Here is a 19,564-nt window from a genome sequence, read left to right as displayed (position 1 = left end):
CTTGTATGTGTGAATATTAATGTAAATGTACATTCAAAAAGGTACAACGGTGGTCCTTACGGTCCAGTTATGCACCTTAAATAATGTTGCTCAATTCTTTTTGCATTGTAAAAACAAACAAAAAAACAAAAACTAATAAGGCCAACAAATCTTGTAGTAATGAGGCGACTGAATCTATTCTGGAATAAAACACGATTCGTTCACTTTGTTCAGGATGAAAACCGACACACGAGAGAGACTCTTTATTATTACCAAGCCTTGAATGCTTTCGCAAGCACGATCCGAGAAGTTCTCGCTCGTATTTTCGAAACTGTTAGGACTCTTGACAAGTCAAAAATATTCCAGAAATTTCTCAAGATAAATAATAATAATAATAAAAAAAAAGAACCCTGAAGTATTATATGGCATTGAACGTAAGCAGATGATATATGATGTAGTGAAAACTGCGAGATTAGGTTGTACGGTCGTCGTACTGAGCAAACAAACCACGAAAAAACATTAAGATTTATCCGTAAAGTAAATAAAGCCGAAATGAGGAATGGAAAATGATCGCGCTCTCTACGACAGACCTGGGCGGAAAAGTACCTAAGTACTTAAGTCTTTGAGAAAATACATTCTAGTGCTCAAATACTCAAAATACTTATTCTCTGTATAATATTCGGATATGTACATTCGCAAATACGTCTCGCTTTTCGGTATTCGCGGGTCTGTTCCTAGCGGCCATGCACTGCTGCTTGCGTTCCGCTACAGGATCGATGAGCCGTGTGTGTAAAAAGTGTATAAAGTGTGTAAAACGTAGGGTTCTACTACTGTATCAGTCACAAATAATCAACCGGTGCATAGCTTAAAATGTTTAGCTGCGTATATGTCGTTCCTTTGTTGGGATTATTAGAATTACGTGTATGTTGTGTCGTGTCTCAGGCAGAACAGCGTTAAGATGAAGCGCTGCAATGAAACCGGAATGAATACGGTGATCCACTCGGGAAGTTTGACGCACTGGATGAAAGTAACACTTTTCTATGGAGCTGAATTCATAACGCTTGTGCTTATTACAGCAATAATGCCTCTTATTAACATTTATAAATGTTGTTATTCACCTTAATGTCATTACTCACCTTAATACGTGATGTATGCTGTAGTCTCAGCCTCAGAAGCGCCACCTACAGGCCACATAGCATCTGAGATGTAAAAAAATGTATTTATTTATTTATTTAATTAATTTTTTACACTTTTCTTGCCACAGGCTTCAGAATCATTGGAGTAACGATCCGCTTGATTACGACAAGCTATTAGAGTTTCGTTTTGGAGCCGTGAGTAAACGAGATCATCTTTATTTATTGATTATTTATTTATCATTATTTATTGATGAGCTACAGGGAAAAGGTCTGTCGAATCATCTCTCTAGGTGGTTCTTGGTTCTCTGTATTTATTTTTGTAGGTGGTTCTTGGTGTACAAAATGCACCAAAATGCTAAAGGTCTATGTAACGCTTAGCTATTATACTGACACTGCAACATTCTGCACATACTGCTAAAAAGGCGAAAAAGGATGAACAATGACATTTACGCTACATGTTTATCACCGACCAAATATTTAAAAAAAAAAAAAACCCCACCAAACTATAAGCACATAAGTTTTATGAATACAAGCTTCATAGAAACCGTTACCATGATATCTTACATCCGCGCAAAACGACTCGTTCAAATCCGTTGCGATGTGAACGTTTCGGAACGTAACGTCGCCTGTCGCGACTTAATATAACAAACTTTTACTTTTAACGACTCGGCACGTCCGGGGTTTTAAGCCGAACCCTCACGAAAGCCAAAGAGCATGCTTCTGCCGTCGAAACTATAAATTTGGGTTATTTCATGATGCTTAACTGCATAAAACCAACAATTACGAGGATACAGAGGAATGCTGCGAATCTCACCATACACACGGACCGACACGGCACGACCCAGGGCGACGACCTCCCCTAGACAAACACACAACTCTAGACTAGTGTGACCATTTGAAATATAGCCTGCAAACTCCATTTTGTCGCTTTTTAATAAAACACAGACTTACTTCTTTTTTTTCTTTTTTTTTTTAATAAAGTGGTTAAAATATGGAAGAATACTGCAATGATATATAATATTTTGCATGGATCTCTTCAGTGTTTTTTTTTTTTGTTGTTTTTTTGTCTGGAAGACTAGAGTACCACAATTGAAATGTACAATAAATGCGCTTTTTATTTAAGATTAAGTACTGTACCAACTACAAGCATAGATTATTACTTTTGAAGAGTGCAATATTCCTTACTGAATGTTATATACGTTCGTTACGAGTTTCTTGAGCAATGTAGTCTCTCACTCATACTAACTATTTCCTTATGCCCAGGCATGAGAACTTAATGCATGATAAAACACAGATTTTAATTTCTTCTTTAGCGCTACCTCAAGACTATGGCCTGCTCCAAATCTAAGACAACTAGCATGCATGGAAAGAGAGAGATGGGATGGTGGGGGGAGGGGGGCGGGGGACGGGGGGGGGGGGGGGGGACGACCCACATCCTGCTTTCCAACTGTTTTTAACACACCCTTGCTGATCTTCCGAAAGCATTTCTCATTTGTTGAACCCCTGTCGCAACTTTAAGGACGGTACTTGCCCGAGTGGAGGATGAATTCGGCATCACTGTACATTACAGGATTATAGAACTTACCCAGAATGCCTTACAACTCTTGACGGTCGACATCGTTCAATTAGTTTAAAGCGTTAGAATCTGGTTATATGTAGCTATTTTGTATTTTTATTCTGCTAGCTCGGTTCGATCAGCATGCTAGGTCATTATCCAGCCGCCTAATTAGCTATGAACTTGATATGACGGCTTAAATCAAAACGTTTCGCTCCTAAGCTGGTGTCCTTGCCTTGTGCCGCGAGTGACCACTCGTGCGAACCATTAAAGAGAAAGATTCCAAGGGTGCTCTCCAAACAGTAGTAAAAAGCCAGGACGGTGTTTCGTTTCCCCTCTCAGCTGCCTAGTAACGAGTCCATGGCGCTACACAGGCGCATGAAAACCACGTGGACTTCTGAAATTTATTGCAAACCACACTCGGAAACGTAGCGTCCGAGGCTGGTGCTTCGATTTGGTCGGAATTTAACGTGACGGAAAGAAAATCTCTGAAGTACGTAAGCATGCTTGCGTCAGTCCTACTCGGAGTCCTATACGTCGGATCTAAGCGCATACGGAATCCAACCGCGTCTTTAATGACCAGGGCCTCGAACCTTCCTGCTCGGTTTTCACGCTTCGTTACACCTCTACGCCTCCTAGACCACCAGCTGCATTGCTCCTGTCTTATTGTATCTCTTCTATGATTTCTGCATATGCACACGAGTGAGTGCATGATCGATAAGCATGTGCACGTAAAGCCTATTACAGCAGGCCTTTTGCTCATTTTGTTCACGTTTTACATACTGCATGGATAATATATCGACGTTGCTTCACAGCTTCGTGAGATATGATGCCAGACATCCTACTGACATGTCCAGTAAAACTTAACATGTGCACTAAAGCTGGGTAACTGACTAAAATACTAAAATCCACTAAAAACAGGCTTACCCTCTGCCCTACCCTTGAAGCATCCAGTGAAACTGGCTAACCCACCGAAATATCCACTAAAGCTGGATAACCTCCTGAAATGTCCACGCATTTGAAATACCCAGTTAAGACGGGGAGCCAACGAAAGGTCGCGTTAAATCAGGTTAGCTAACTAAAATGTGCACTAAAACTGGCTAAACCCCTTCACTTGTCACTTAAGATGAATAGCTCATGCACATCTCCTTAAATCCGGTTAAATAATTAGTTAACCCACTTATAGCGTCCGGTTAAGATGATTCGCCCTTTGAAACGTCGGCTAGTTAACTGACGTGGGCGTTAAAACTAGCTAACCCACGTGAAGTGTCCACTTAAGACGATTCCCCTAAAGAAATGTCCGTTTAAACGCTTATTAAACCCACTTGAAATGTTCACTAAAACGGCCCGCCCCTCTTTAAAAGTTTCTAATAAAGCTGGTCACCTAAATGTTAATGACCACCAAAGCTGGTTAACCCACTCGGTGTTCTAACGCGTCCTAAAGCGTCCACCTAATCCGCTTCAATCGCCACCTGCTAACGGTTAACCCATTTAAAGCGTCCTTAAAAATGGGCTAATTCACTTGAAGTGTCCACTAAATCTGGTTAACGGATTTTTAAAAACCCCACTAAAGCAGGCGAACCCACTTTAACGTCCACTACAGCCGATTAAACCGCTGAAATGTCCTTTAAAGATTGTGCATCTACTAGAATGGCAGTACCAGATGAAAATGATTCACTAGGAGTCCCCAAATTCTGCAAACTAGCATAAGCAGGAAGACCCTACTCATGTGCTGGGAGATGGAGGATGTCGACCTTTTCTCAAAGGCAAAATTTGGATGGAGAAATGAAAAGAAAAGAAAAAAAAAAAAAAAAAAAAGAGCACAGCACTTTTCACAAGAGCACTGCAGAAAACGGGGAGAGGAGGAGAGGGGGAGGGGGGGACGGGACAAAAAAAATAACTAAACCAACAAACTAAAGTAAAAACCCTGAACTCAAACCTAAGTGTTATATAATGTAATACACAAATGTGTACATTCAGACTGTTAGAGAAAGTACTATTGTAGCACAGGGCCCAGTGTTAAAGAGCAGCAAGATGCTCACGGCTGCTCAGTGTAGTTGAATTTTTGTGTGTGTTTTAACTGCTGGTAGGTGTTGGTCAGGGATTTCTAACGTAACACAAAAACTGAACAAATTTCGATCCGAGTGAGCAGCTTTAACGAAATCGCCAAGAACACAAAGTGACCGTTGCTCGTTCAGTATTTGTACTCGCAGAAGGACTCTGTGGCCCGGTGCTGGAGGCTGCGTCCACGAAGACTGGAAATGTGAACAATGTGAACTCCAGATCTATGAGAGACAGAGACAGAGAGAGAGAGAGAGAGCGAGAGAGAGAGAGAGAGAGAGCGCACAGGAAGTTAATCAGATTAAACAATAAACGCTCAGCATCAGCAATGCTCCACTCTAACCTGTCCGAGCACTTCTGTATATCCTAAAAACATTTGCTTTATTGACTGCATGCCTAGTCATACCAACGGAAACGGCTCAAAGCTGCACATTCGATTCGTTCTCCTCGAGAGTGTTTCGTTTGAGGCGGAACCCAACCCGATTGCTCATTTAGCCGAGCTGTTCAGAACCGAGAGTCGTGTTTAGAGATCCGGCAGTGATTCTCCGAGGGATGACGCACAGTATGGCCAAAAGTGTGAGCAAACCTGACCATCAAACCCGTATGTGCTTCTCGAACATCCCCCCTTTGCTGTAATTATAACCTCTACGCTTCTGGGAAGGCTTTCCAGTCGATTCTGGAGCGTGGCTGTGGGGATTTGTGTTCATCCAGACACAAGAGCACGAGCGAGGCCGGGGCACGGATGTAGATCGAGGAGGTCTGGGGTGCAGTCGACGTTCCAGGTCATCCCAAAGGTTCAGTTCGGTGGGGTTGAGGTCGGGGCTCTCGAGTTCTTCCAGTCCAACCGTCTCAAACCATGTCTTCATGGAGCTCGATTTGTGCACACTGTCAGGCTGGAACAGATTTATAGTTTATATGTTTTGTGTCAGGTGTCCACATGCTTTTCATAATTTGGGGTCAGAGCGCAGGGTCAGCTATGATACACCGCCCCCTGGAGCGGAGAGGGTTAAGGGCCCAACAGTGGCAGCTTGGCAGAGCCTGGCACTGCTGGGGGTTTGAACCCCTGACCTTAACCCAAAGCCTTAACCGTCAAGCCACCGTTGACGTCAGACACCGCCCCCTAGCTCTCACAGAATCATTACATGCACGTATGTACGCTGGTGGACGGACTCCAGAAGTGCACAGACTCAGAAGTATAAATCAACCACTAAAGCTACTACCTGCTCCTTTTCTTTACTTCCCTCTATATCTATCCACCATAATGAAAAATACAGCTTACTGATCGCTGTAGCACCACTCACATGCAGTGTGCTGGCAGCTCTACCAGTGCGGGGGTACGTAGCTGTACCCCTGCGGCCTGTACGTTGGCACGGTGACCGGGTGAGTGCCGATATGTTGCGTGTGCTGTGGTGTGGTGAGCAGCGGCCCTGTGGAAAACAAAACACAGAGTCCATCACTGCTATAACAAGAAAACACCGTTCGTCCGACGTGCAAAATTTGTTTTCCATTTCTATTACACATCTTAGACTATATATATCCCTTTTTTGGTTTCCTAAATCACACGCATGCATTCTGTTTCATTAAAGCCTGATGGGAGCGGTTCAGGTGCCCCAAAGCCCCAAAGTTAGTGCATGTACTAAATTCTAACGTTCGCCTGATCAAAACCAGTCAGAATAAGATCATCCCCCACCTGCGGACATGGCCATGGTGGAGCCACTCAGCATGCCCACGGGAACGCTGTTAGGCCGGGCAGAAGGCACCGGCGCTGGGTAGATGGTTGACGGCAGGCTGTTGGGCTGCACCACCGTGGTGTGATGGATTACATGTGGCTGTGCAAACACTGGCTGGGAATAATACGCGCCCTTTGAGAAGAGAGATGATGGAAAACATCAGAATCATAAGATGAGGAATTCTTAACAGGATCTGAATTTAAATATCGCCAGACGTCATTTATGGTCTCCGCGTGGGTTTCTTCCCAGGGGTTCTGGTTTCAGGAGGATTGCCAATGCTAAACTGCCCCAAGGTGTAAATGTGTTTGTTGCCATGAGATGGGACGGGCATCCTTTCCTGCCTTGCGTTCTTTGGTTCCACCGTAACACCGACCAGAATGAAGCACTTGATTCGGCTGACCTACCCATTTAAACGAACGATATGAATTCAGCCGTAGATATTTGCCCACCTGAGCGTAGAGGTTTTGTTGAGGGTAGGCACTTCTGATGGGATACATGGCCGTGGAGTAGGGGTTCGGGGACGCCGAGTACGGTGGAGGGGCTCCGTTCGTCTGTGCCGGGGGCACCTTATAGGGAGTTCCTGTTGTGTATCCTGCGTAAACAAAGGCACCGAGACAAAGAGGTCACGTGACATACGTACCAAGGATACAGCTGGGTAATAGAGACAGGATATGAGGGAAGATATGCAGGGCTTTACCTTGAGGGTATCCCGGGGTGCCCGTCTGGTAGATATTAGGTGTGTATGCTGGAGCTGTAGTGGGATAACCTGCAGGATAGCCTGAGGACAGACACACACAGAGGGATTACAGGTTCAGAACACACACACGCATACCCCCACACACACACACACACACACACACACACACACACGCACGCACGTCTGTCTTGTGTAAGACAACCCTGAGAAATTAAGTAGACTATATTGACTGTGTACATGCAGACACTATTGATCAATACTGACTGAACTCTCTCGGACAACGCATAATCCATCCTCCATAAAAATAACGAACAGCGAGGAAACCAAGGACAGGAAAGAAACAAAAGAAGAAAAAAAACGTGATGAACTTATCAGGAACTAAAGAGAGAGACGTCCCGAGGAACAATTACTTCCTCTAAATTCCCTGTCTCTTCTAACGCCTCTTCCTCAAACACGCCAAAACTAATCAGCAAGCGAGAGCGTCTCCCGAACACCTGCTTATATCATTCCGACTTTTATTTTCCTTGGAGAGAAGCAGACTAGATAGCAGCCGTTGATTAATCTTCTACAACAGCAGCTCTGGCGATAGATCATTCCGGAAGGCAAATCACGGGTCCGTATCGATGCGCGCTTTTCTAATACGTTCAAATTTCACGGGCAGATCAACGGATTTAAAAAAAAAAAAAAAAAAAACGTCTCGAATGTCAGCGCTTTGGAACAGACGTTGCTCCTTTAGGTTTTCCGACATGGAGCTTGGTTTTGAGCTCGGTGGCGTCTCGGTAACACGGCGCGCTGTTGTTGTTGTTGTTGTTTTATTAACTTCAAGAGCGAAAAAAAAGACTATTTGCGGCTGCTATAAAGTAAGTGATAACAGGAACTTGTTTCACAGACATTAAACTATAAATAGATAAAACATACAACGTGTTGTGTTGGCAAATTGTTGTGGTATTAGGTATAAGAATAATCCACTTCTGGACTTGCTTGTTATTGGAAAATAATCAACATTGCTGTCGTAACAGTAACTCCACTTCGTGTCTGGCTGCATCACGCCATCGTTGTTTCCTATAACAACACACACCCAAGTGTTATATTGCTTATACATTGTATAATTGATAACCTGCAGATTTCTATAAATGGCACATATGACTCTTTTAGTCCTTTTCATGGGTTTTTATTTATTTATTTTATGAGATAAACTGTGAAACAGCACTGACAGACGTGATGTTGTAGGACAAAGTTAAATCCAAAAGCGCTACAGTAATGGCGCACTAATAAAAGTAGCAGTTGTTTAAAAGACCATATTGTGATCGTATTTACATTTCTATTCACATGACCTCACGCCCTTTCTGACAAAAAAAAAATTCCAAATAAAAAAAAATATATATATAAGCGCCCGTTAGTGAGAGTGTTGAGCAGCTCACCTGGGTACGTCATGGTCTTTTGGTTTGCGTACGCCGTGCCCGGCTGCACTGGACTATAAACAGGATTCATGCTGGAAGACGGTCGAACCTTACTGAAGGGGGGGAAAAAAGAAGAGGGAGGGGGAGGTTATAAAGTCAGCGTTAAAAAGCACATTAAAGAAGCAAAGCCTGGTGCAGCATCAAAAGAAAGCAGTGAGGTTTGGAAAATACTTTGTTGCTCCACCCAGATGTGTCTGCCGGGTTTGATTAATGAGGTTTATTAAGGAGATAAAAATAGGTCACGGAGGAAAAACAGAGAAAGTTTGGAACGCATCCAGACAAAAAGTACATGGACGACAGTACAAGCGGTGGAGTGAGGTTCGCTGTTCAAATAATAAATCAGAACTCAAAACAGAAGAAATACCAAAATATAACAGGTACACAAAAGAAGAAAACACACACACACACACATTTGAAAGTTATTATGTCTATAAAAAAAAAAACCCACATATTTCCTAAAAGTTTTCTACGGAAGCAATGAGAGGCCACAGGAATTAAGTCGAGATCACGAAAAACAAGGAAGGAAAAAAAAAAAATAACGCATGGCCTCTTTGGCCTTCCGTAATTTTCTGTCTAAGTGTGCATCATTTGTGCCATACATCATTTTTCACTTTTTCCTAATTTAAATATAAAAACCCAACTGTGCAATACTACACAGCATGTTAACCGTTCATTTAAAAACATGGACTTATTCTGCACTACAACGCTAAAAAATAAAATAAAATAAAATAAAAGACAAATTTAATCTAGCTTAATAAATTCGGATCAACACAAAGTATGATAAGAGTCTAATATCAGTCTAATACGATAAGTCTAATAGCAACACAATTTTCACTTCAGCGTTGCAGGTTTATACTAAACCAGTGGTTTTCAAAGTGAGGGCCACCAGGGGGCGCCCGGGGGGCCTCAACAATTTGGTGTGAAAAATAAATAAATACATTCTTTTTTTAAAATATATTTAATTCCTAACGTAATGTAATGTAAAGATGCAAGATGTAATTATTAATAAAAAAAAAAGGGGGATATATTCAGAAGTCTGTATTTTTAATGTGTTTTAAAGACATCTTGCAAGAGGGGGGCCTCGGTCAAATGATAATGCTATTTGGGGGGCCTTGCCCTGGAAAAGTTTGGGAACCACTGTACTAAACAACCCGCACAAAAAAAGTGTTGCTAACGCCCTCTCGGTTTGCGGCAGTATAAAATTCTCTCTCATTAATATTGAAGGAATTTGGGACCTTTAATAAGTAGATAAAGTCTCATGTTACAAAAATGACACAGAAAATTTGATACGGGGGAAAAAAATTTTAAAAAAACAATCAGGAGGAAATGACTCGTATTAAAATCAAAAGAGCAGAAGGAAGGAAGAGCGTGATGGATAGCACATGAGTGACAGTACAATAACGTGACACCGGAGAGTTCGCCAGATGAGGATGCAGGAAAAGGAAACAGACGACTCCCGAGTACAGAGCAGAGCAGTGATGGATGTGGAACTGAGGATGGCGAGAGAGAGGAAAGCGAAGAAGACCGTGATGAATGCACGCAGTACTCGTTTATGTCGTGTCGTAAATAAGGGCCCCCTAGAGAATATAACTACAGGACGCATTATAGTACGGCTGGTGGGGGCAGCGTCACCCAGAGCTATAAACCTGTCATGTGTGTCACTTATAATGTCGACTAAGGACGTTAGAAAGGTAAAGCTAATAATCTGGCTCCCTGGCGAGAAAAAGATACCTTATTGACTTGCCTAAACTTATCCGAATTGACGTACATGTTTTAAATTCTACTTGAGCCTAATTGAAATATGTTTGAAATTTGTGCCATTACGTCTTTACGGTAAACATGCTAGATCTGAAGATATGGTAGTTTGCATATATATCGGTGTTTTTACGATTGGCAGGGTTATACCTCCAAAGTTATGGTAGTTTTTAAGGCATGCTACACCAAAATGTATGCTAGGTTCTCCTTTGTTAGTGCTGATGGTTATGGTTCACCCAAAGTTACAGCAGTTTGCCCATTTGTTATTGTCTTTACAGTAGGCATGCTACACTCAACATTATTGTAGCTTGGCCAGTCGTTGGTGTTTGTGCTACACCCAAAGTCATGGTAGTTAGACCATTTGTTAGTGTTTGTGCTGCACTAGAAGTTATAGCAGGTTGCTAGATCGGAAGTTACGGTAGTTTGTGTTTTTACGGTAAGCAAGCGACACGCAACGTTATCGTGGTCCGCTCATTTTGTCGGCATGCTACAACAAAAAGTACGGTAGTTCGCCCAACGTCTTTACAGAAGGCACGCGACACTCGAAGTTACTGTAGCTAGCCCCGTCGCCGGTGTTTGCGCTACACACAACGTTATGGTAGTTTACCGATTTGTTAGCGTTCGTGCCGCATCCAAAGTTATAGTCGGTTGTTATATGTTAAGGCTTGCTACATCCGAAATTACACAAGTTTGCCCATTTGTTAGTGTTTTTTTTTTTTTTTTTTTTACGGCAGGTGGGCTACACCAGAAGTCGTGTTAATTCTTAGGCATGCTACACCCAAAGTTATCGTAGCTTGGCCTTGTATTTGTCGGTGTTTTTACGGTAAACCCGAAGTGATGTTATTTTGCCCATTGGTAAGTGTTTTACGGTAAGCATCTCCCACAGTTATGACAGTTCGCGACGTTTTGTGGTAGGAATGTTGTTATGGTAGTGGTCACGTTAAGGCAAAGCAATTCTGTTCGAGGTCTTTTCTAATCATGACGTTTTGGACGGGACATGTCGAATAACGTAGCATGACACCTAACGAGCATTCACATTCCATTAACCAAAATGAAGTCACGTCCACGTTTTCTCTCCTGTGCCTGCGACGAGGTGGCGTTTCACCCAAGCCAACTGTGTTACAGGGGTAAAGATGAAGAAGCACTGAGTGGATGTGGGGGACTTTAAGTAATACCACTAACCTCTTTGAGTTCTGAGAGCTTTCGGGTCTGTACATGAAAGCAAATGAGTCAATGGGATGCCCACTTGCCATGTTCTGATCGGGCAAGTGTAGGTGGAGCGGAAAAGCGTGTGCAAATCTGAAAACAATCAAAACAGTAACATATGGTGATCACAGTGAGCGAAGGGAGGGGGGGGGGAAAGTGAAGCAAATCAAAAGCAAGGCAGCAGCATCATGAAAAACGTTAGTCCTCGCTGTTTATATTGAATTATTTGGCAGACATTTTTACACAAGGCATCTAGAATCCAGCAGTTGAGGGTCAGACGCAACAAGACGGGATTCCTGAAGTCATGATAAATCATCAGAAATGCTTTACGCTATTATTGTAATATTATTTACACCACAGCGCTGTTTCTGAATGCTTGAATCGGATTGGTCAGAAAGTGCTGATTCATTGTCGATCAGGGTGGTGACGTTTCACATTGTTGTTGATTATTTCCCTAGAACAGCATGCTCCATCATCAAAATAAACCAGCTTAAAAGTCAACTCATTTTTATTAGTTGGACTAGAAGGTCATGAGGTCAAATCCCAGCACTGCTGAGCTTCCAGTGTTGGGCCCTTGAGCAAGGCCCTTAACCCTCTAATGCTCAGCTGTATAAAGGAGATAAATGTAAGTCGCACGTCTGCCAAAATGCCATAAATGTAATTTGCTTCTTTCTTTCTTTTTTTTTTTTTTTTTTTTTTTAACTCTGTATTTTATGAGGAAAAATTATGGCAAAAAAAGTCAAGCTTCAAGCTTTAAATCGGAAACAGCACTAGAATTTAGAATTACAGGATTAAAATAAGGAATAAATAACTTTTTTTTTTTTTTTTTTTTAAATGTTTGTGGGGCATTTTCATTTGCCGCTCGAGTTCAAATATATGTATATATGTATATATTTAAACGGAAACGTCATCGACATGCGGGCTCGTCTACCCGCATCAGAGAGTTCGCCCGAGGACGTTCTCCGGTCATGGCGCGATGTGTAAATCATAAACAAAAGCACGTCTGTATGACACGGGAGGCAGACAGGACAGTGGGCGGTCTTTGTAATGTACACACAGTGCAGATTTACAGTAGGATCCGAAAGTATGTCACGTTCCAGAACTGCTTTTCGGTTTCATTTTTCAAATACTAATACGTTTACTCCGTTGATACCAATTATTCAGAAAATCTAGAAGAATATCTACACATTTTGCCCTTTTTTTTTTTTTTTTTTTTTTTTAAAACTATCGTGCCTCCTAACTCATCCATCCATCTTCTATACCGCTTTATCCTTTTCAGGGTCATGGGGGAACCTGGAACTATCCCAGGGAGCATGGGGCACAAGGCGGGGTACCCCATGGACAGGGTGCCAATCCATCGCAGGGCACGATCACATACACACTCACACACCCATTCATACACTACAGACACTTTGGACACGCCAATCAGCCTACCATGCATGTCTTTGGACTGGGGGAGGAAACCGGAGTACCCGGAGGAAACCCCCGGGGAGAACGCGCAAACTCCGCACACACAGGGCCACGGTGGGAACCGAACCCCCGACCCTGGAGGTACGAGGCGAACGTTCTAACCCTCCTAACTCGTATTAAAGAAAAAAAAAAAAAACATTCAAAAACCTGTTTGCGAGGCGTTTAGAGTATCGGCATGCAAGTTGAAGGTTTTGGAAGCTGATCTGTTTGACAGACTGAAATATTAAAGCGCTGCTGCATCAACGTCTTTAGGTAGGACTAAATCCTTCCTGGCGCCACTATCAGCAGGTTTTTTTTTTTTTTTTTTTTTTTTAAAGATTATAAAATGAATCTTGTGCACCACTGAAAATCAAATCATAATCATAATCATAATCAAAGGTGGATTTTTCTTTTGAGAGATGAGCGAAAGTACTCGTCACTCATTTTTTTTTTCCTTCTTCATGCAGCACTGTGCAAACTGGGTCACTTTACACACATATTCAGTTGCTGCATGTCACAGGACTGTGCGTGCACGCACGCAAACACACACACACACACACACACACACAATCCTCCTGTGCCAACAAAGAATTCTGTTTTCTAAACAAGACATGCCAGGGCACGCTTAAAGCTACATCACCTACGGCAAGAGGATTAGACTACAGGTGTCAGAGAAGCCAGGTTGCGTTTATCGTTTCTGATCACGTCTAATGCAGTTCAGACGGCGTAATCGGAGGAGACTAACGTGGTGGGCTTCGACCTACGCTCTGCTCCAGCACAAATTTTTTTTAGTGCAGAATAATCACACACAAAATAAAATGTCATAAGCAAAATTGAAATATGATCACTTAGCCATTTACGGTTGGTTATTTATTTATTTATTTATTTATTACAGCGTTACAACTCTCATTGCAAATTTTTTTTTTTTTTTTTTTGGTAAACAGCCGCGTTCTTCATTTTGAACATTTGGGAAGCTCATGTCTTACAATTGGACTCGTGAGCTAACTCTTCACAGGGTATCATCAATCATTTTATATAACGCTATCCAACTCAAATGTCCCTCTGGGGAAATAGAGTACATTTGGTTTAAATCTAGTTTCATTCCCATTGTTTCGGGTTTTTTCCTCCTTTAGCTTGGCAAATCTATTTTATTAAAGCTGTTCGGTTTCTTTTTTTTTTTTTTGTTCCTGAAAGGAGCGCTGATGTTTCCTAACATCAAGGGCACACGGTGGTTAGCACGTTCGCCTCACGCCTCCAGGGTCGGGGGTTCGATTCCCACCGTGGCCCTGTGTGTGCGGAGTCTGCGTGTTCTCCCCGTGCTGCGGGGGTTTCCTCCCCCAGTCCAAAGACGTGCATGGTAGGCTGATTGGCGTGTCTAAAGTGTCCGTAGTGTATGAATGGGTGTGTGAGTGTGTATGTGATTGATGCCCTGTGATGGATCGGCACCCTGTCCAGGGTGTACCCCGCCTTGCTCCCCATGCTCCCTGGGATAGGCTCCAGGTTTCCCCGTGACCCTGAAAAGGATAAAGCGGTATAAAAGATGGATGGATGGACCTTCCCATCACCAGAGTAAAACGTGTGCCGGACAGGTTGCGCAATACGTCAACGTGTACAATATTGTAATGGTGAACGTTTTAGTCACGCCTAGTAATCAGCATCTTGACCAGCATCTGTATTCGTGACGTGTCGCAGCTGAAAGGCAGAGCCCACTTTCAATCTCCACCGTTATAAAAATCGTACTCCAAGACGAAATGTCAGGCAACAATTGCGATATGAAAATTTTATACCGGCACTCGCACAGCGCAGAACCTCGCCTTTAGGTAACGATGGTAATGTTGACCGTGTGCTGCCTGGAATCAGGTACACATTCGGTCATTTCAGCTTCATATTTCGTCAGGAACACATTCGAGAGTTTTGCTCGGGTTTTTATTTGCTTGACACACGAGTCTCGGTTTAGCACTCGTTTAAGGTCCGTTTTAGCAAAAGTCTCCGTCGCTGCATGCCTTTTCTATCCGTCTCTACCCACATGGTCATTTTGGTGTACCAAAAACGTGGCCTGTGGCTGCTCACGCCACGATTCACGGACTAACCGTGTGTCCCTGATGTGCCTCTTGGTCGTACAGGTCATGTTAAACGTCTTGTAGACTATAATCTTAACGTTAACATTATAACCCAAGTGTAGCTGCTACTACGAGAGATCAGATTTTCATGGAGATGTGGACACGACATCTCTCCGTTTGCACGTCGTAGTGTTCAAGTAAGTGATGCATACCCTGGCTGAATTATGTTCATTTGCACCCAGCAGGACTGATGTAAAACCTGCAGGTGTTGATAAAGCGCTAGATGAGTCTGCTGTGAAACCAGGCAACCGTGATGAAGAAATAAATTGCTTCTTTGAGACGGTATAGATGATTTATTCATTTTTTTTAATTGAGTTTAATAGTGTGTCGGTTAGACAGACATACAGATGGGAGCCTAAGTGATTACCGGCGTCCTGTGTAAGCGGAATAAAATCAGGATTGCGGAAGTGCAGCTGCGAAATCCTTCAACGAGGAATAAACACTTACACGAGGACACCGTGAACACGGCACGTGTTAATTCATCGGCGCACGTGCAATTTGGAATTAACCGGAAGCCGTCAATCTACCAGCTCTTCCCGACTCAACCCGGATGGTCTTAATGAACAATGCGTAATAGTCATGAATATCGCAAGTGCTAATTTACCTGTGCAAGTGCAATTTGGACGTGAGATTAACCGGTAGCCATGTAGCAACCAGTTCTGCAGCAAAAAGAATGCTATAAGACTTATCCCGACTCAGCCCGGATGCTATTAAACAACACTGCACTATGTTAATTAACATTGCACGTGTCAATTCATCAACGCACGTGCAATCTGGACTTGAGCCTAGCCGTCTATCTACCACTTCTTCTCGGGAACGAACGACGCAAGACTTATCCCGACTCAACCCGGATGCTATTAATAAACACTGCACTATGTTAATTAACATTGCACGTGTCAATTCATCAACGCACGTGCAATCTGGACTTGAGCCTAGCCGTCTATCTACCACTTCTTCTCGGGAACGAACGACGCAAGACTTATCCCGACTCAACCCGGATGCTATTAATAAACACTGCACTATGTTAATTAACGTTGCACGTGTCAATTCATCCGCGCACGTGCAGTTGTGACTGGAGAATAGTGTCCTTCTCGGGAATGATGTAAGACTTATCCCGCCTCAACCCGGATGCTAATAATGAACATGGCATTATGTTAATTAACGTTGCACGTGTTAATTCATCCGCGCACGTGCAGTTGTGACTCGAGCATAGTGTCCTTCTCGGGAATGATGCAAGACTTATCCCGACTCAACCCGGATGTTATTAACGAACACTGCACTATGTTAATTAGCACTGCACGTGTTAATTCTCAAACGCACGGTGATGAACAATTTTGACTTGAGCCTAGCCGTCTAGCTACCACTTCTTCTCGGGGTTGAATGATGTAAGAGGTATCCCGACTCAACCCGGATGGCGTTCATTCAACACCGACACCGAGGACTTATTTCTTCCGTGCGCGCGACAAAGAAGAATTTCCTTTGCTACGCAGTGCCCCTTTTTTTTTTTTCCTCTGACTCAAATCTCAGTAATATGATCCACACACTCTGACTACAGACACCATTTTGCAACGCAGGTTTACCCCCCCCCCCCCCCCAAAAAAAAATTAAATAATAAAAAAATTAAAAGGGCTCCCGAGAAACACAAGAGGTCGGAGTCAGTCCACTCCTCCTCCTCCTCTTCTTCTTCCTCCTCCTGTCATGGTCCATGATGTGTTTTATGTCTCTCTCATTGTCCGTCGTGCCAACACACGATTTTTTTTTAATTTGGTTAAAAATAAATAAATAAATATATAAATAAATCATGTACATTTTCAGAGCATTCTCTTTGATACCTTGAAGGTCTCGCGCCCTGTCTTGCGCCGCGCGTGCGAGATCGACACCGCTTTATAGAGCCATTAAAACGTTGATTTAGGAAAAAAAAAATAATAACCAGAAAGAAGGGAAAGAGTAACGCTGATGTGTCGCGTTCAGAGGAAGAAATGGACGTGTCTGACTCACCGAAACGGAGCTGAAGGTTTCTATTTCGGATCTCTTCCAGTCTCCTCGCGCTTCTCACAGGCCGCCTTCGCTTTTGTTAAACGGATGAATTCCCTTCGCTTTTGCTTCTGCACTTTCGGCTCCGTGAGCAGAGCTGCTGGTGACATCGGCATTCAAACCGAGTGGGGGGATGGGAAGGAAAAAAAAAAAAAAAAAAAGAAGAGGAAGAGTCAATATTAAGTCTATGGGCAGAGGGCACCAGAGCTACCGAAGAACCGCTTCCATGTTGAATAGGAAAGGAGAATCCCCAAAGAATCGGTTCTTTTTTTCTTTTCTTTTTTTAAACGATTCATTTCAAGCAAGAAAGATTCGACATCATGGCGTCGTGTGCAATTTCCCCAATTCTAAATGTCCAACCATGCACAATTTTGCAGTATGAAGACTATAAATGGACTCCTTTAGTGGGTGGTAATAATCTCAGAATGCCCAAATGAATCGGTTCTTTTTTTTTTTTTTTTTTTAAACGACTCTTTTAAGCAAATAGGATAATACACAATACTGTTAAGTATGTGGACACTTGAGCATGACGTCTGTATATGCTAGATGAACATCCCATTCCAGATTTAGTCCCTGCTTTGCTGTTACTATGGGAAGACTTTCTGTTTCGTTTTGTTTTTGGTGAGAAGGACTGGTGCACGGTTCATCCCAAAAGTGATCAGTGCGCTTGAGGTCAGGGCTCTGTGCAGGCCACTCGAGATTTTCCAGTCCAATCTTGGCAAAAACAAGCATGTCTTGTGCACAGATACACCGCCATGCTGGAACATGTTCCTCTTCGTTTCAGTGAAGAGACATCTTATTGTTACAGCACACAAAGACATTCTAGACAAGTGTGCGCTTCCAACTTTCGTGCCAACAGTTTGTGATGTGCTGTGATGGTCAGGTGTCCACATACAGTACTTTTGGCCATATCGTGTAATAACAACAATAGAAATACAGGTACACTTGCTTATTCATGTAGTTATCCAATCACCCAGTCATACGACAGCAGCGAGATGCATAAAGTCACGCTGATACAGGTCAAGGGCTTCAGTTAATTCGCCATCAAACACCAGAATGGGGTAAAAATAATAATAATAATAATAATTATTATTATTATTATTATCTCATTGACTTTGACCATGGTATGGTTGTTGGTGCTAGACAGACTGGTTTGAGTATTTCAGCGAATGACTGAACTCCTGGGATTTTCACACACAACAGTCTCTAAATAGAACAGGAGTTCTGCAGGGAGGAACACCTTGCTGATGAGAGAGGTCAAAAGAGAATGGCAAGCCTGGATCTAGCTGACAGAAAGGCCATGATAACTCAAATAACCACTCTTTAAAACCGAGCAGAAGTGCATCTCAGGACACACAAACCTTAAGGCAGATGGGCTACAACAACAGAAAACTACACCAGGTTCCCCTCCCCTGAGTTGTGATCCTTCATTGTGTTGTCTTGTGTTTAAATGTTGTACATTTGTAGATTTATGTTATTTGTTGCTGCCCTCTTGGCCAGGTCCCTCTTGTAAAAGAGATTTTTAATCTCAGTGAGTTTTTTTTTTTTTTAACCTGGTTCAATAAAGAAATGAGAAATGAATATTGAATTATTATACACTATTAAGTGGGAAATGGGTTTACGATGAGGTCCGTGGCTCACTGCTCTTCGTAACCAAATATCCAATTCCATTTCATTTCTGTTCGATTCCAGCAGGACTGCAATACCCGATGACACTGAAGTGATGATCTGACAAGCGGATAAGCTAAGTTGATCCTCACAAGAGCACTTGCAGAAATCAAGGATGATAAAACCGAACTGGTGTCTAGTTTGGATCTAATAGGGGTATGACACTTTAACGGTAAAAATGTGTGCATCAGAGACAAAAGGAGTCCTTCTACTGCAGCACTGAAGGTCAAGTGTTCTGATTAACCTCATTTTCTCTCATTTTCAGTCCAGGTTATTGACATATCTGAATAACTATCTGACATACCCATTGATACAGCTTTCAGATTGACACATGCGTCGAGGGGGTTAGGATTAGCAGGTGTTCAATTACATTACAGTTTCAACACTAAATTGATCAGTTCTCCAAGGACCATTGAATAATCCTATTCACTGATGATTTGCTGGGCCATGTTGCACAAAGGATCAGTAGATTTAAAGAATAACTAAAATGTCGATGCAAAAAAAAAAAAAAAAAAAGAGCCCAAGAGCGAATGCATTGAAAGTGTCACGAGAGCTAGACTGCATTATCGATCACTGTTCATCTCGAGTGGCTCTCACACACCTCTCCGTAAGCCCCGCTTACATATTTGCACACACAGCTGCGACTAAAAAAAGCTCACGGCCTGGCAGCCTCGTACTTGGCTCATACGGGGTGTTGCTATGGACAGTTACCAT

At 42.7% G+C, this 19,564-nt stretch overlaps 1 protein-coding gene across 4 annotated transcripts; it reads right to left on the bottom strand.

Annotated features, from left to right (window-relative positions):
- Window positions 1-1,599: 1,599 nt before the first annotated feature.
- Window positions 1,600-17,360, bottom strand: LOC128620377 (protein FAM168A-like). 4 transcript variants are annotated; one of them, XM_053645325.1, is made up of 9 exons: window positions 17,147-17,350; window positions 11,556-11,672; window positions 8,580-8,671; window positions 8,140-8,220; window positions 7,159-7,239; window positions 6,911-7,053; window positions 6,422-6,593; window positions 6,033-6,158; window positions 1,600-4,955 (listed from the first exon to the last, which is right to left on the bottom strand). In XM_053645325.1, exons 2-8 carry the CDS (start codon window positions 11,624-11,626, stop codon window positions 6,052-6,054), a joined length of 747 nt encoding a protein of 248 aa, XP_053501300.1. In that variant the 5' UTR covers window positions 11,627-11,672; window positions 17,147-17,350; the 3' UTR covers window positions 1,600-4,955; window positions 6,033-6,051. The 4 variants fall into 4 exon arrangements, with proteins under 4 accessions (XP_053501300.1, XP_053501299.1, XP_053501302.1 ...); XM_053645324.1 differs by having other exon boundaries at window positions 8,077-8,220; window positions 17,147-17,348; XM_053645327.1 differs by lacking the exon at window positions 8,140-8,220 and having other exon boundaries at window positions 17,147-17,360.
- Window positions 17,361-19,564: the final 2,204 nt, after the last annotated feature.

The sequence above is a fragment of the Ictalurus furcatus genome, chromosome 16 (assembly GCF_023375685.1).
Source record: "Ictalurus furcatus strain D&B chromosome 16, Billie_1.0, whole genome shotgun sequence".
In the NCBI taxonomy this organism is placed as follows: Eukaryota; Metazoa; Chordata; class Actinopteri; order Siluriformes; family Ictaluridae; genus Ictalurus; species Ictalurus furcatus.
The sequence above is the reverse complement of the archived record's forward strand: the minus strand, read 5'-3'. Positions and strand labels throughout refer to the sequence as shown.

Excerpts from the sequence above, each read along its gene's own strand:
- LOC128620377 (XM_053645324.1), bottom strand. The coding sequence starts at position 11,626 with ATGGCAAGTGGGCATCCCATTGACTCATTTGCTTTCATGTACAGACCC. Across the intron at positions 7,054-7,158 it reads CACCCCGGGATACCCTCAAG|GATACACAACAGGAACTCCC; the intron begins GTAAAGCCCTGC and ends TTGTTTACGCAG. Across the intron at positions 6,594-6,910 it reads AACAAAACCTCTACGCTCAG|GGCGCGTATTATTCCCAGCC; the intron begins GTGGGCAAATAT and ends CTCTTCTCAAAG.